The 18,493-nt window shown below is 36.9% G+C and overlaps 1 protein-coding gene across 5 annotated transcripts in view; it reads right to left on the bottom strand.

Annotated features, from left to right (window-relative positions):
• Positions 1-18,493, bottom strand: part of pms1 (PMS1 homolog 1, mismatch repair system component) — a 34,433-nt gene that overhangs the window by 15,632 nt on the left and 308 nt on the right. For all 5 annotated transcript variants that reach the window (XM_053496699.1, XM_053496702.1, XM_053496698.1 and 2 more), the window contains exons 2-7: positions 16,402-16,544; positions 14,738-14,920; positions 14,335-14,437; positions 14,088-14,251; positions 7,552-7,668; positions 138-260 (exon numbers count right to left, since the gene is read on the bottom strand). In XM_053496699.1, coding sequence (XP_053352674.1) covers positions 138-260; positions 7,552-7,668; positions 14,088-14,251; positions 14,335-14,437; positions 14,738-14,920; positions 16,402-16,533 — 822 coding nt within the window. In that variant the 5' untranslated portion in view covers positions 16,534-16,544. The remainder of the gene's footprint in view (positions 1-137; positions 261-7,551; positions 7,669-14,087; positions 14,252-14,334; positions 14,438-14,737; positions 14,921-16,401; positions 16,545-18,493) is intronic.

Genomic DNA, 18,493 nt, shown 5'->3' with positions numbered 1-18,493 from the left:
TGTACAGGTGTAGTAAAAGTGCTTCTTTTAATGTCACCAGTGAATGTAAAAACATTAGACTACAACAACATCTAACAGCATGCATTTCCCTGTAAGTTCACATTCTTTTCATCTAAAGAGTAAACTCATGAACGTACCTTCAGGATGTCTTTGTGATTCACAGGACGATTATTCACATAAATAAACGTCTTGTCTGAGGTACTGGAACTTGTCACGTTGAGATCGGAGTTCGGCTTGGGAAAGTATCCCTCGATGCTAATCTATTTCAACGTGAAAAGGTTGATAGAATTAGGGATACAGGATGGTCCTGGATACAGGATAATATTTTGACAACCACCACAGGCACATAGTTTTCAGACCATGTCTTGCCTGCATAGACAGAATTTGTTGGCAAATTTCTCAATTAAAGTGTTATGTGGAAAACAACCAAAATCCCCTGTGTTTTCCCATCTTGACCTGGATGTTCCTTGTAAAATGTCACATAAATTCACACTGCTGAGCCTCTGACCCCCATCCGACTGACTAATTAGGATTTCTCAGAGCCAGTCAGAACACATTTGTCATCTCATAACTAGGCGCTCTTGCCAAGCTCCTACAATCTGCATTAGAAAAAAAATGTATCCTGGCAAAATGAATGCAGTACATGGCAGCAAAAGTGTTAATGCTCCTACATTTGGATGTTTCTGAATTAAAAGTTGCAGCAAATAAAGAAAAGTCCTTTTTTTATTGCTGGTATTGCTAGACTTTTCTTGCTAAAATTGCGACTTCTACAATGAACGCTTGTTAAGTACATGTTGCTGTGACAGCATTTTGTCAAATACTGCAGCACAGGTGAGTCTGCGAGTCCCTGCAGCCTAACAGACTGAATATAAACTACTATTCCAGGATAACAGGATGTGGATCACACTGCCAATGAAAAAGTCCTCTGCCATGAAATTCAATTAATGTCATTTGGGAATGTAGCACAATGACAGTGGATTGGGGGGCGGGCAGAGGCAGAACTGCTCTGGTCATAGTTTTCAACATGACAGTTTAGACAAAAAAAATATGAAATACTGAAGTTGTACGTTAATTCCTTTTCAGATGTTTACCATCATCGTATTCATTTATTAACACAATTAAATGCATTATTGGAGTATAAAAAGTCTAAGATTTAATGTCTGTTCAAATTCATTCGTTGCATGAATTCATATTGAACTTGTAAGTTTCCTATATCAGTTCAGAAGGAAAAAAAGCATTTCCCCTCCAGTATAAACTTTAGCCTAAGCGAAGCCAAATAGCTGCTATGAATGGCATCCTTCCCCGCTGCATGACCTGTATAAAGCGCCCTAACGCTTCGCTGCGGCCTGCACGTGTCACATTCATGAGGTGGATGGGGCTCGAGGGGGTTAGGAAGGATTCGCTTACGTTCTTGGCACGGAGTCCGGCCTGATGAGTGCACTTCTCTCTTGGATAATGACTGATTGCTGAAACAGACACGCTTGAGAAGAAGGCATTAAGAAAAACAAACAATAAATTTGTTTTTCCCCACGTAACACGGACGCTGATTCCAAGAACGTCTTATAAATAACTCATGTCGAACGAAGACGCATCCTCGTCTGGGACATGGGGTTATAGAAGCATGATCCGTCCCGCATGCATGTTCCTCTACACGTTCAGCAAGGGGCCACGCGAAGGAAATTCCTGGTGCTTTCGCGTACAGAGTGCTGAACATATGGTGGAGCAATTTAAACCGCTGAAGCAGGGCATCAGCACAAGGTCCATCCACCTGACCTGTTAGACACCTGTTACTGTCAGAGGCTGTGTGACGCGAGAGAATTCTCACTGTATTCTGGCCGTGTGCATGGTGCTGATCTACACGCATTCATACACGTCTGCACACTGAAAAGCGCGTGCAAATCATTTCAGACTTTGTGTTACAAAAGCCTAAAACAAATTTTTGGGAGAATATATAAGTTCATGGTGAACCTGTACTACATTTTGTTTACAATATTAAACTGGTGTTTATTGCAATTTTTGGTTTGTTTATTTTCAATTTATGTTTTGCATGGTTTATGATGAAATTAAAATTTAACCTTTTCATTCATTTTCAAACATTTTTTTATTCAGATTTTGTTGGAAATATTCAGATAATTCAAGTTTATAGAACTGTCAATCAATCATAAATCAAATCAAATAATGATAAAAGTGTATTGTTATTAAATGTCTATTAAATAACTTTTTTTCTTTCTAATTTAGTCGTAACCAATTCCCACCCGTCACTAGGGGGCTTCCACATTAAGGCTAAAAAGTGCTTCCTCCAAATCACATGACGCCAGCTGACCTCATCTTTTCAAGATGCTCGATCACGCACCGTTGGGGGTGGCTATCCTTCCGTTTGCGTAAACTCACAGACGCCCACGATCGGCTGTAGAGCTGTGATTGATACGATAGCACTAAGTGACCTTAATCGCACCACAAGAAAGAGCTCGGCCAACATCTATAAACTATGAATATTTCTGCATTAATACATATCATGCATTTCAGTTTGGAACTTAGGCTCAACGGTCCAGAGCAACAGAGAGTGTGGAAAGGAGGTGAAGAGGCGGGTACAGGCAGGTTGGAATGGGTGGAGAAAAGTGTCAGGTGTGTTATGTGACAAAAGAGTATCAGCGAGAATGAAAGGAAAGGTGTTCAAGACAGTGGTAGGACCAGCAATGCTCTACTGCTTAGAGACAGTGGCACTGAAGAAAAGAGAGAAGGCAGAGTTGGAGGAAGCAGAGCTGAAGATTTTGAGGTTCTCTTTGGGAGTGACAAGGATGGATAGGATCGAGAATAGGTTAATAAGAAGGACAACCCATGTTAGATGTTTTGGAGATAAAGTCAGAGAGGCCAGATTGAGGTGGTTTGGACATGTTTAGAGAAAAGGTGGTGAATATATCGGTAGAAGGATGCTGAGGTTGGAACTGCCAGGCAGGAGGTCTAGAGAAAGACCAAAGAGGAGATTTATGGATGCAGTGAGAGAGGACAAGGTTAGTTGGGTGAGGGAAGAGAAAGCAGAGGATAGGGTTAGGTGGAGGCAGATGATTTGCTGTGGCGACCCCTGAAAGGGATTACCTGAAAGACAAAGAAAATGTATTTGTCATCTAACATCTAACCATCCTGCTAAACTGTTTATTGAAGTTAGTAAGTGTGTTAAATGTGTACGTACTGTACATCATATGTGCAACAACAAATCTACCCGCAGATACAAGTAAAGTAACCTGAACCTGATGTGCATATGGTGCTCCGTGATGGACTAACATCCCATTAGAGGAGGTTCTCCCACTTGTACCCAGTATTACTAGGATTGTCCTCAACTCCAACACACCCCTGACCAGGTTAGAATGATAAATGATAAAATAATGTATAAAAGAAAGTTACCACATTTGAGTTCAGAACAGCACACTAAATGCTTCCAATTAATATATTTTATTTATTCTTTTGTCCGCTGATGCTTTAAATATCGCCTTGATATTTAGTATCATAACGACAAGGTCAGAATTGTTGCTATTTTTCCATTAGGACAGTGACGATAGGAAAGTATGGCACCATGTGTGCTTGCACAATAGCTTCCTCTCCAACAGAGCTGAAGAGATACGATCGGTCCGGCCGTGCGGATTGACCTCACTGCGTCCTAGATTAAAACGACCAATACATCTCAGCCCTTTATGAAGCAGAGTGAAACAACCAGGGTAGCTCTCGCAACAGGAAACAGAGAAGGAAAAGATCAAGGGCTTATGTAAGGAACTGATCTGAAGGAGGGCCTCCAAAACAAAAACAATATAAAAAAAACGGGTTAGGAATCTCGCTCCACATCTGTCAGGTGGGATTAACAGCAAGTGGAATGGCGTTTATCTGATTACACCTGCCATGACGGAGCGGAAACTAACTCTCTCTGGGAGCTCAAGTACAACAGAGGAAAAAAAACATTAAATCTTCCTAAGACAGGAGAACAAAAGGGTGTTGTAAACAAGTGCTGGGATCCAAATTCTGGTTGTTTGTTGGCATAAGAAGTGATGTGAATGCTCCTCAGCGTAGCATGTGACTGAATGCCCGTTATTTGCGTGCGCTGCCCAGGGAAGGCATAATTGGTGCCAGCACAGTGGGAAAGAGGCTCAGCGCCAGTCTGGCCATGCTGTGATCCTTTGACACGCGCTCTTCACATGTTCTGCAGCCCATACTGGCTACTATAAATCGCTGCCACATTCAGTGGAAGATTTTAATGCACAACACATTATTGACGCAGGACACAATGCAATCATATTGCCAAGGCTGTCAGGGTTGAAATATTTATGCCAAATGGAATAACTACACAATACCTAGGACAGGGGCTGTGGATGGAAAAGTGAAAGCAAGCCAAGATCTTGTTTCAAAGCAAATTATCACAATAAAGAATTTTCCACTAATAGAAAATGCAGCAAACAAGTGCAAAGTGCAAGCCCAGACAATAAACTGTGATGTACATAAGTACAGTATTTCTGTTGACTGGTCAAGGAATGTAGATGTTATACACATTATATTGCACTAATCCAGGACAAATGATGTATCTCAGATACTGCAAATCAGAAATGCATGTGAACTATGGTGACCTTAATTTCCATACAATGGCTTTTCCAATACGAAAACTATTTCATTTTGTTTCTGTGCAGTTCCTGACAATGACATGGGCTGGAAATGTTATTAAGACCTTCATCTAAAATCTTCTAGGGCGTTTAGATTTAAATTGTGAATTTATTATTTCAACGTAACAAGGTGAACACCCAGTCAATGTACTGTTCCAGTGGCTAATATTGTAAGAACGCTGTGGCTAGTCAGCAAGGAAAATAGACATTTAAAATAAAATAGCTAATAACCTAAGTTAACAATTTAGCAGTCAATAGCCTCATATTATTTTTATTTAGTTCCACTATTTATTTAATTTTTTAATAAATACAACGATAAGGTGATATTGACTGTACAACTTAAACTGTCTCCACACTTACATTTAGAATAGGTGAGTAAATTTTAGTTCCACTAAAATTAAAGCATAATATTACATGTTACATCAACTGCTTAAAAAAAAGATTTGAGGACACTAACTTTTGGCAACTCGCTGATATCGACATTGAAAATGGCAGCTAGGTAATGACTGAGGTAAATGTTTTAGCTAGCTAGCTTACAAATGTTGCGTATTTATATGAGAACAATGTAAAGACAGACTGACATCAGAAATAAGACTAAGCTATTGAGTACATTAACATTTACCTCAGGTTTGCTAGTATATTACTAATAAAAGAATTACTATGAGTAGAACTGCACTGTATATACACTTAGCTTAGCTAATTGAAGTTTATTTAGTGTGTAATCACCTGGTGTAGTGAAATATGAATGCTAAGCATGGCAGCTAGCAAGTAACTGAAGCTAATTTGGCTACCTAGCTAGATATAAGAAAACCCTAAATACAGAATGATCACTAAAATGAAACAAAGCTGTTGAAAACTTCAACTTTTCCCTCAGGTATGCTGGTAAAATACTAATAAATGACTTAGTATGACTAAAATTAGCAAAGAATGGCTAAGAAAACAAATGTTGAACATGTCACACAATGTTAAAGAAATGGGTAATTCGTGTCAAACCTTTAAGCTTGTACATATTCTTGCCATATTTAATGGATTAAATTTGCATTTTGTGAAATGTATGAAGGTGCTAAGCAGGTCGATGCTAAATGTAATTATAGTTTTCAGGTGTAGTTTTAGTCATATTAGTTTTAGCAATTTACAAACAAATCTGAGGTAAATGTTGATGTTTCTGAAAGTTTCACTTCATCTCTACTGGCATTGTGTCTTTACATCTTAACATCTATATTCCCCAGTTGACTAGCGAAGGAGTTTTCAGTCTGAACTCTGTGGCTTGACCAAAGTTTAGCCACAAAGAGGCTAACCGCAGGGGTCTTTTCATTCGAGGGACTACCTGGGCAGAATGCTGACTCATACAAAAAGAAAGAAAGAAAGAAAGAAAGAAATATCAGCTCTGAGGAATGCACAGGCAAGGCGAAGAGCAACAGCGCTCCTGGGAGAGGGGGAGAGCCCTTCTCAGTGAAAGTGTTATGTGAGTCCCTGAGCTCTGCAGCTCAGCAGGAGGAAAGCGATGTTTTAAGTCAAATTCAGCACAACATGACATGTCAAGAACTGACATGTCATGTTTATTCATTTGGAGCTTTTTAGAAGCGCAGCCATGGGGAGAACGAGGTTCGGAAGCTGACGACTGCTTTAAATCCACTTTCTGTTTTTTTTTTCTTCTGGTTTGGAGAAGTCAGCTTTTTCCCCCCATGCTGATTGTACAGGGAAAATATAACCCAGTTAACACATGACAAAATTCATGAGCTCAAAGTCCAGTGCAAAAGTTTGCGTACATATTATAAAATCACAATGTTTAAAATCATGGATTTTTTTTTTTTTTGGGGTTACAATTAATTAAAACTTTATTTTTTTTTAACTATGTTACACGCTCTGCTTTATACTAGCTTCATTCTTAGATTAGCAAAACCAGCCTACTGGCTTATATGCACTGACCAGAGGTGTCTCTACTTTCGCCGTACGCCTTTCCTCAGACGTCCTTGCAGTATAATTCACTACTGATGGTCTAGCCCCTTAGAATAAGTTCTTGATGCCGCGAATATCGAAAAAGGCGATGGGCATGCACTTGGTCGAGCTGCGGTATTGCCTCGCCGATGATGGAGATGATGGGCTCTTCCACTAAGAAGACTGTTGTTTTGTCTCAGGGTGGTTCCCATACACCCAAGTTTCATCACCCGCAATGGTCCTCAACATGAAGAACGAGTCACCATGACAGATAGAGTTCTTGGGAGACTTCGACATGATCTCCTCCTGGGTCCGCCTAACTCAGAATAGCACCAGTTGCACAGCACCTAAGGACAATGTCTTTTGGCACACTGACTTATGAAAGTTGGTGCTTCTTATGACTGTGCATGCAGCCTTTTGCTGCCATCTGTTGGCGTGTAACAAAACTAGTCTTAATCTCTACTGCTTCTTTCGAATCTGTATGTTACTTTCCAGTGTCTGTATACACATTTAGAGATAATGTGTAACTAGATAAAGTGAAACTCTTCTCTTTTTACCTGTCAAATAGTAAATGGTAAATACTTCAGGCAACCTAGCTAAGAACTGAAAAAACGTGTGACCTTGTGCACCATAGGATGGGTCTGAGGGATTATTCAGCGGTCTGCTGATTGTAAAAAATTGACTAAATGTACTTAACATGTAATGGTTAGGCCTGTTGTAGGGGTGTACAGTATGAAGCGTGTGACCTTCCGAAACAGCAGGAGAAAGATTTATTGAAGAGAAAATTAAAGAATTATTGTCTTAAGTCCTCCCCACCATCACCGCCACCACCACAGGTATGGGTGTAACCATGTTTCTTGTATCTCTTTTTTTTATTTTATGTTGATAAAAATAACAAGTTGAGCTGTCAAACCCAGAACTCTTGCAGGGTATGATCACTTTTCCCACCGTTTCTCAGAGCGTCACTGACCTCTTCTTGCTCGTGGCGATGTCGGACTGGTAAAAGGTTGGCGGCGGTGGATGATCCGAGCACGGCCATGAGAGCTGCGCCGTGATCCGATACCTTGGACTTCTGCCACACCATGGCCTGAAACAACACGGTAAAAATGGGTCATGCTATTTTCTCCCATCCTAAAATAAGACCACCTGTAGTCCTCATACATACACATGAATTATAAACAATTACCCTTCAAAAATGAACAGTGAGCTTTCTGTGGCAGTGACTGAAAAGAAACCAGAAAATCCCGCACTGTTGGTTTTGGTGAACCCAGCTTGTGCCTTATTGCGCTTGCATTCTTTACCAACTTTGCCTAATTCTCCTTTTGTGCCTGCAGGATTTACCTAATAATTCAATATGGAGACTGTGAACAGTGGAAACTACTCACTGAACATGAACTGGCATTAATATCACTCTGTACACCGTCTGTACATAGGAGTGCAATTACATTCGAAATGAACACATATTTTCACACCCGTGCGTGTGCCTGTCATTGGCACTTCCACTAGTCAGTAAATATATCCAAGGTGTTGATTTCTGTGGTGCATTTGGTCCATAGCATGCATTGCTGCTATGAAATACACAGTTTGATAAGTGTAAAAGGATCACTCTAGTAAACAGCTTCGGGAGGACTTGTGAAACCCAACACTCGATGAAGTGCGAAGTTTGTGATATGAGACACCGTTGGAGGTACGACGCCATGGCATGTAATGGGCCTATGTTCCTCGTTACATTTCCTACAAACACTGAGTCGATTAAACTAATCTGTATCCTCCTCAGACAGTAAACTCCTCAGACATAGATCCTTATATAGCTCTTTTTATCTGCAACACAACCACATGTTACATTGATCACACACACAACCTGCTGCTGCACTTAAAATGAAGCCTGTAAACCTCACACCACTCTGTTCAGTACATTAGGCTTAGGTGACAGCCTTGGGCCTTCAGCCATAGCCTTATTTGAGTCGGCTTAGTGGCTAATCTCATGGTCACACTGCTAAATTTGGACAACGTCCAGGTTAAAGGACAACTCAAGTCTTTTTCAACCTCATTCTATTTATTGTATCTATGGAATATATGTTGTTACATTTAAAAATGTTTTTTTTCCCCTAAAGTCTTTTAAATTTAGTGAAATTCTGCATAATTAATCATGTCAGCGATGGTACTCTTTTTTTCATTTTTGACAAAGTAGCTTTACAGAAGTATGAAAAATTCCAGATATACGAGGTGCATTCAAGTCAAACCAGGACTTGTGATGAAATTTCAGGTAAATGAAACCCTTTTTACCCGCAGTAAAACATTTGAACGGTGCAAACGTTTTAAGAAGGCTGCACATGTTGAATGACGATCTCGGACGAGGTGGCTCGGAGCCTACTGCATTCATTTCCATTAACATTTAGCAAGCGGAATGCTTGATCCATGAAAAATCAACAGATAACTCCAACTTGTGAAAGGGACGCTGTCTGTGGTAACTGTACACACCATCATTTACCATCACCACTTGCATGTTACAGAAACTGGGATTTCACATCCCCTGTACAGTCCTGACCTCGCTTTAAGCCATTTCCACATGTTTGGATCGTTAAAGGAGTTCCTGGGAGGCCAGCGTTTCAGACAAAAAGCAGGCAGTGTGATCACGGCTCCGGTGTACTGAGAAATCTTTCTACCTTAATTGTATCCAAGCACTAGTGAAACACTGGGATAAGTGCATTAGTGTAGCAGGGGATTATATGGAGAAATAAAGGGAGGGTTTTTACTCTCATAACTGTGTTCTGTCATTCCACACAATCAAAAGTTCTAGTTTGACGCCCCTTTTTACATTTAATATTTATAAACGTATCCTTCCTGTTAGTGTTTTCACCCACGTTCAGATGAGTGAGAGACACTTGATCATTCGCTTATTTTGCACGTACGTGTCATGGAACATTTTATTACATTTTCTCCTATTACGTAAAAAAGGTAAATTCTTAGTAAAGCTACAAATTCACAAAAGAGCAACTGCAATGGCATGTCCTGTGATAAATGACTACTAATTAAACAAGGGAGTAGCAGAGATCATTAGTGCCTCTGGTGAGCCCATATAGCTAGTACAGTTAGCTCACTTTGCTAATCCACCATTTGCTATGTAGCAATAGATTATAGATATGTAAATTAATAGATTTTGAAGAAAATTAATATGGAAGCCTAACATTTGTCATTGGATCTTAAAAAATGCTCAGGCCATGAACACAAAAAGCACCCTGGCATGTGTAAAACTGTATAATATATTTGAGAATATAACTGTATGAGTTTAGTAATTCAAGTCCACAAATAAAAAAATGTAAAATCTGTTTTTCTTTTAAAATGTCACCCTGTCCGTATATTTGACCACATTTGTCGGAGAGTATTTTCTCCTGGGTTCATTTGTCATATAGCAATGCCAAAAGAAATATGAGCAGGGACTAGACTTTAGCCTGAGCTTTCCAGGAAATCAGGAAAGTGATTGATGGAGGAACATTCCCTTGATATGAGTGTGCTGTCAGAATTTAAGCTACGTCTTGGCAGGATGTTATCTCTGACTAATCAGCTTGGATTATTGAAAGTATGGATGGTAAAAAATTCAATTAATATTGAGACACAAGGTAAAAAAAAAAATGCTGTTTCTACATATGCATGTCTTTTAAAATATTTGTATATTTTCTACAACATTTTTTTGTCAGTTTCCAAAAAAATATATATTTCCAAAGTTTTTAAATATTTCAAAAGGGTAAAATTATATTTTTAACAACTGTCTTATTTTAGCACTTTAGCAGGAAAAGAAAAATCTTTTTTCTGTATTTTGTACATCCTATCTGGTGTTGTGGCATGACTGTGTATTAGTAATGGTCATTCAACCCTACATGTTGCTGCACTGAGACCAACAGATCATTTTGTAGACATATGACGACACCAAGTGGCCAAATATATTATTACAGGGCCAAAAAAAAAAAAACACCTGCTACACATTGTAAAACTCAACTGATCATTTCAGACTGACTGCAAATAAGTGAGAATATTGTCCCCCATTTTGGATGTGGTGTTTAAAAATACACACACACACACACACACACACACACACAGAAACTCTGATTAGCATATTTAAAATGACCAAACGTTTCAATTTTCAATTTCGATTGCAAAGCAAAGGAGTGTAACAGAAACCAATATGTGATGGAAAGATCACACCTGACATACTAATTAATTAATAATGTAGGAATTAAGAGATATAGATAATTGTCCCTGAACTGTTGCAGAAACCCTGTTGCTTCCAACTTGCATCTACTTGTAACTGCACTTTTTTTTAACAGGGAAATATTGTAATAATCTGTCATATTTTGTTTGGATTATATACAAGAATGCTGCTGAGAATGTGTTTTTATACATATATTCCATTTTAAACACCCAGATCTTTTAACCAGTTATGCTTCATTCTTTAGTTTCTACACTAACCAGAACCCTGCAGTAACCTAAAGGTGAAAGCACATGATGGATGGATCAAATTTCCATTGCAACACTAGTAAGAGGAAATCTGGGTCATTTGCATATCTTGTGCTTGATCCATATGCGGGATTGAACAACAAATTCGCCTCCAGCAACAACGAAAATGAGCTAGTCTTCGAAATGAATTTAATAATTTTGTTCATATTTCAGTGAACTTTCAGTTTTGAGTTTGTAAAGATGTTTCAGCTCATATATAAAAGACTTTATCACTTCTAAATTACTGGATTGGAGTGGCAGCTATACAAACCCTGTTAAGTCATTAAGTCTTAACACCTTAATCGTGACCTGTGGGAGGTTGTTGTTGTTTTCTCCCGTGCTTGTCGTTAGGGTCACCTGAGTCAAGGTATAACTGACTGTGAACCCACATTAATGGGTGCTAAGTGGTGGCATTGGCCGCCCTCTCTGTTGCAAGTGGGTTATTCGAATTTGCCATAAATGGCCTCATTTGCACCTCTTTAAAACCGTCGATCTTCCCTATTCAGAATGTGCACACTTCAAAAGAGTGACCTTTCCCTTTCAGGTGCAGATGGGTGAAGCCTTGAAATGTATGATTTTGTTGTTGCTAAAGAAAACAATACAATTCTTAGTTCATGATTTGACATTGGTGGTCTCATGCAACAATTAGCTGAACGATTTGAAGTAGCCTTCAAAAAAAATATTTTTACACAATTTTACTAGGTTACTGACTTAAAGTACCATCAACTGTTGGGAATGCCAGTGACTCAGCTGCACTGATATCTAGAGGAAGTTCGTTCCACCAACTAATGCAGGTGAACAAAAAACAGTCTAGACGCATGTCTTCCTCAACCCTGAAGCATGTTGGGACCAGTAGGAGGGTCGGAGGGATCGTGGTGCAGTGCGGCGTGTGATTAGAGCTTTGAGGTAAAATGGAGAAATGGGGTGGTGTGGGAAGATGAATAAACAAATCCTTCTGATGTTATAAAGGAAAAATCTATGTGTAAGGTAAGCAATGTGAGAGGAAAAGGACAGTTGATTGTCCAGACAGGGGCCGAAGGTTTGAAATGAGAGATGTCCAAGAAGGCTGATATAGATATAGGAAAAAAATAGTACTGTCAATGGATGAAAATTTTTAAATTAGTTATCATAATTAATTATAATTTTAAAATACAGTGGAACCTCGGATTACAAGTAATGTGGTTTGTGAGTGTTCCGCAAGACGAGCAAAAATTTTTTATAAATTTTGACTTGGAAAACGAACAAGTCTTGGTTTACGAGTACCGAGTTTCATGTATCACGCATGTGCTTCTTGTTTTGACGCCGAGCGTCACATAATCGCAACTGAGACAACGCTTTTTCTCTCTCTTGCGCTGTGGAATGGTGGTTAAATCGTCTCCTCTGCTGGGTCTTAGTGCGCATCTCTTAATGGCATAATCATCATCCGTGCAGGCGTGTACTGTTTACTACTGTATAACACTGTGACCACTTGTGTGTGTAAAAATATTTAATTCTGTGTCTATGTGTGTACAGCGCACATGTAAAGCAAAAGCAAGTTTCATTAGAGAAGTTAAAGATGCACACAAACGCTTTCTCTCTGCTCTACAAAGAAACACTGGTCTGTCGCAATTCTTTTCAAAGGTAAAGTGCAGGTTAATTTGTTTTATTTTTACTTTACAGCAGTGATTCCATTAGTGTGTCGCTCAATTAAATGTCATTAGAGATTTCTTGTTTATTTGTCCGATAAAACAGTGTTTCCGTTGTATGCGCGTGTGTAAAAAGAGTGGAGTGTAACTGTGTAAACGAGAAGGAGGAGGTGGGGGGGCTCCTTACTTTAGCTTCACACACACAGCGCCTGCACGCACAAACGGAAACACTTATCTGTCGGAATTTATTTTTACTTTTTTAAAGGTAAAGTGCAGGTTAATTTGTTTTATTTATTTATTTATTTTTATTTTGTGTTAATTATTTTTATGTATTTTTGGAAGGGAGGGCTGTGAAACGAATATATTAAGTTTCCATTATTTCTAGTTGGAAAATTCGATTTGGTTTATGAGTGTTTTGGAATACGAGCCCAGTTCCGGAACAAATTATGCTCGTAATCAAAGGTTCCACTTTTTTCAGATTTATTGTATTATAAATGTTCAGTGTTGTAGTAATGAAATGCGTGACAAACTGGTTAGAGTTTTATAATCTCTCAAACATTAACATTCAACAAATGTTAAACTAAAATCTCTCCAATCCTTGGCACCAAAAATCAACAATCTAGAGTCTTATACGCCTGAGCCACCACTCACACAGCTTACATTTAATATATTCTTGTAAACATAAATCCTTTTCTAAGTAGCCTGGTTTTATTCAAAACTTTCATCTAAAAGCTTTTTATAATAAAATTTGCCATTCAGCACACCCGGCGATGTTTTCTCAGTCATCTTATTATTCGCGCTACTAAGTGTTATAATGTGCTGTTATCATACACATCCGAGTAGCTGCGCTGCTATTATGGGAAGTCATTAGGGTCATATGATTAACTTGGGTTAAGAAAATAGTAATGTGTTAAATTTTCTAGATTAATCACTACGCATTAACGTGTTAATATTGACAGCCTTAAAAATTTTAAACCTGCTAATGCTGACAGGAAAGATCTCTTTGGTATTTCAAGCTCACTTTGAACAGGACATTGACATTTACAGCACTTGGCAGACTACCTCATCCAGAGTGAATTCCAAAAAGATTTAAAGTCCTTTTACCAGTTCACTAGGTTATTATCATTCTAAAACACTGTTGGGTGATCCAGTTGGTCTTTAGACATGATTTGAAGACTGCCAGCAACTCATCTAGCCAAAGTTCTGTCCTCCACCCAGAAGACAAAAGAGACTTTGAATTGCTGAATGCCTCTCATGTACTCTGAGAGATGGTGGGACAAGTCAAGCAGTGCTTGGGCTTTCTGCATGTTACTTGTTGTTTAATCGTTAGAGGATTTTCATCATATAATCACAGGGAATATAAAGTCTGGGAAGGCGTGATCCATACCTTATTGTGCGTTAAGACGATCCTCAGCTCAGGCTTGATGATGGCGTATGCCATGAGCAGATCTTGCACCTTCTTCAGCTCGTCTTTGCACTTCTTGCTGTTGGAGTAATATTGTCTCCTGACAGGTAGGTTCTTGAACAGTTTCAATGCACACACAGTGGTACCTGTGGGAAAGATACTAGTATATTTCTGGCAGCTGTATCAGTTACCTTTTTAGTATATTTTAATATGATTGATAGACATTTACCCTGTCCCAGGTGCGAGGGCCTCTTCGAGACCACACACCCGTTGAAGTCGAGTGTGTACTGGGTGCTGATGTCATCGTCGGCTGTTTTCGTGGTGATAATGACCTGTAAGCGAACGAATTATCAATTTTACTGATGATTACATTTATATATATAAAAAACCATGGCTAAAAGATACATATAGATACTTAGATACATATACAGTATCAATTGCTTTTTTTGTGTATGACTCTGATTTATGCTTGCATGTTCTGCTAAATTTTTTCCAGTTTCTCATCCTTTTTTGTTTAGGACATCTAAAGCTATTTCAATTCAGATCTAATCCTTTACTGGTCTGGATTTAAATACTTTGAGCTATTTTAAGGACACGAGCATCACTTTGGTTTAAAAAGACTTGACTGTTACCTCGGAAACGGCGCATATGGATCCGAGAGCTTCTCCTCTAAAGCCGTACGTTTCGAGATTCTCCAGATCTTCATGACAGGAGATTTTAGACGTGTAATGACTTACTGCCATAACAGGAGTGTCAGCCGCTTTGATTCCAGAGCCGTTGTCTCGCACCTCGATACGATCTAACCCATAATTCTCCTAGAATTAAAACATGACCTTATTACTGATCGCCCTGCTGCAGTTCTAATAGCAGCCTGCTCCCGATACTTAAAGAAATCATGACGGCTTGCTCAACTTTGTGACTAAATATTTTAAAGAAATGCAAATGAAAAAAAAACCGACTTAAAATGTAGTTTTTACATTTAAAATTTAACATCTATTATACTCAAAACGTTTCTACATTTATAACTAAATATCTTAAAAGACTCAAAACACTAAAGTTTTTTAAAAGTATCATTTAGTATCTTGAAATGAGAAAATGTCTCAAAAATATTATTTAAATTAGAATACTGATGGATTTTTTAATTTTAATTTAGTTCTCAAAATAATTTTTCTACATATATATTTTAGTATGTCAAAATATTTAAACTTTTCTAAAAAAAAAATTGACGCATACAAATACTGAGAAAGTTTTTTTTAATTTTGTATGGAAAATACTGAAACATTTCAAAGATTATGCTTTAATATATTAAAACAATGAATTTAGAATTAATAAATTTGATTTTAAATTAAATTAGAATTTAATATTTCACAATGCTTAAAGAAGATTCCCAAAATTATCATTTAGTATTTAAAAATACTGAAATGGATTCTAAAATTATAGTTTAATATTTTAAAATGCTTTCCAAAACTAAAACCTTAAATGTATAAAATACTGAGAAAGTTTTTTTAAAATTTAATTATGTCAAAATATTAACTTTTTTTTTTTATAAATTATAATTCAAATAAAATCTCAAAATGCTTGCTTCTTAAATTATAATTTAATATCCTCACATACTAAAAAGGTCTCTAAAATTATTATTTTGTGTGTCAAGGTATTAAAAGTGTCTTAAAATACAAATTCTAAAATTCGAATGTGGTTTCAATCAGAATCTTAACATATTAATGAAAGTTCTAAAAATAAAATTTAGTGACTCAAAAGTGGTTTTAATATATTAATATATGACAATGGTGAGACCGGCGATGCTATATATATATATATATATATATATATATATATATATATATATATATATATTATTGTTTAATTTAAATATTCATTTATTGTTTGTTATTTAATTATTATTACTTTATCCCAAAATACTAAAAAGATATGAGTTAGTAGCTCAGGAGTAACTTTTAGAAAACAATTAAAACTAAGAGTTTTATTTCTTAGAGTTAAATTAGAGTTAAATTCTTATAAAAGAAATGGATTCTTCTATAAGAATAAAATAATATTAATAAAAACAAAATAAACTTTAAAAAAATCAACATTATACAAGGCATATAAAAATAAAAGAAATTGAGGGAAGACAACAAATAAAGAGGACAACATGGTTATAAATATTAAAATATTTATTATTTAATATCAATATATATTATTTAATATTTAAATATTAATTATTATTAACAGTATACAACATTGTCTTTGTTTTTGTGAGTGTTTTTGCTTTAAGGGTTAACATTATTCATTAATTTACCAGTTTGATTTCTAAGCTCGAGGATCCAGCATCAAGCGAGTTTTCGATCAGCTCCTTGACGACATTTGTGACAGAAGTGATCACCTGCGTGCTGGAGAGCAGTCGCACTGTGTCTGGGGGAAGCGCCTTCATGCTTCATTTAGCTGAAGAGAGAGAGAGAGAGAGAAAGAGAGAAAATCCAATTTATTATTTAAACCTGCTCTTTTTTAACCTTTTCATTCAAAAATTGCTTTAAAAAAGATTCTTTAATCTGCCTAACAAAATGGTGTAAAATATACAGTACTATAAGAGTGAACGCTGTGGGTTGATAAGCAGGAAAGCTTTAAGACCTACACCACTTAGTCACCTAAAGGATGCAAATAGGCTTCAAAATTTAGAACACTTCACATTTCCTCTGCATTTATCCAACCATGACATTGTCATCTTTTTTGTGAGGGTGTTTTATGCCATTACCCAAGCTGCCAAAAATGCAGTTAGAGGTTCAGAAACACATTAAAATATCATAATGGAAAATAATTAATTCTTTGTGCAGAATGTCTACAGGCTGAAACAAAACACTTGGTCTTCAGGAGAACAGAGAAAAATGGCTAGACGTATTCTAATGTAAATCAATCTCTCTTTACAACTGTTATGCCAAAACATTATAACCTCTAAAGAGAACGTTCATTACTGTGTATTACAACATGAACAAAGCGAAGGATACCTTAATCACAAGGTTATTTACAGATGCAGTTTCAGTAACTGAAACTTTCTTAAACTTTTTATGGTCACCTTAGTCACCAATTAATAATAATAAAAAATAAAAAATAAACTAAATAAAAAACACACACAAAAACATATTGCATACCCAATTTAATTGTTATATATCAAACAGATAAAGCATGGGGTGTGGGATCATTATATCTATACAATGTACCTGCTGGCAATGTACACACTCTGTATCTAAAGATAGAACTTAACAAAGTCAGGAGATGTCGGCATGTATTTTAGTTACACTAACATTTGACACACACATTAACAATGAATCCTATCTTCCATAAACAGCTGCTAGCAAACAATTTGTTTATTATGTTGGTCATATACACACTGTGCATTTCACATTAAGGTATCATGAGCATAAAGACAGGAGTTTACTGTAAAGGCTATTTGATGAGCGTTACAGCAAAGAATCAATATTTGAAAAGTTAATGAAAAGTGTCAGGTGTGTTATGTGACAAAAGAGTATCAGCGAGAGTGAAAGGAAAGGTGTTCAAGACAATGGTGAGACCAGCGATGCTCTATGGCTTAGAGACAGTGGCACTGAAGAAAAGACAGGAGGCAAAACTGGCGGTAGCGGAGCTGAAGTTGTTGAGGTTCTCTTTGGGAGTGACAAGGATGGATAGGATCAAAAATGAGTTCATCAGAGGGACAACCCATGTTAGATGTTTTGAAAATAAAGTCAGAGAGGCTAGACTGAGGTGATTTGGACATGTTCAAAGAAGAGATTGTGAATATATTGGTAGAAGGATGCTGAGGTTGGAACTGCCAGGCAGGAGAAGAGGAGGAAGACCAAAGAGGAGATTTATGGATGCAGTAAGAGAGGACATAAAGTTAGTTGGCGTGAGAGAAGAGAAGGCAGAGGATAGGGTTAGGTGGAGGCAGATGATTCACTGTGGCGATCACTAAAAGGGAACAGCCGAAAGACAAAGAAGAAGAAGAGAATATGCTAAATATTACATAACATGGATAGACAGACATAGAGTAAAATGTTGTATTAAATATAATGTATAATCATGATGCATGTGTTATACTTGTAAAATAACCACTAATCAAAATATATATCAATTATTTCACTATAATAAAACTATTATAATTAAACTACTATTAACTAAAATAATAAACTATTTATTATTTATGATGTATTGTTTAAAAAATACTTTAATGTAACACTTTTGTTTTTTACTTTGAGTATAATAATTCTTTTATGAATGAATACTGATTCACTACACATCCCAAAATAAAAACACACCTGCACACACCTTTTAATCCAATGTTTGTTTGTTTGTTGTACATTCTAGAAACATACTGGAATTTTTCAAAACAATAAAACTAC

This window comes from Clarias gariepinus, chromosome 5 (genome assembly GCF_024256425.1).
Source record: "Clarias gariepinus isolate MV-2021 ecotype Netherlands chromosome 5, CGAR_prim_01v2, whole genome shotgun sequence".
Taxonomy (NCBI): Eukaryota; Metazoa; Chordata; class Actinopteri; order Siluriformes; family Clariidae; genus Clarias; species Clarias gariepinus.
Note: the sequence above shows the minus strand (reverse complement) of the source record. Positions and strands in the feature narration are given on the sequence as shown.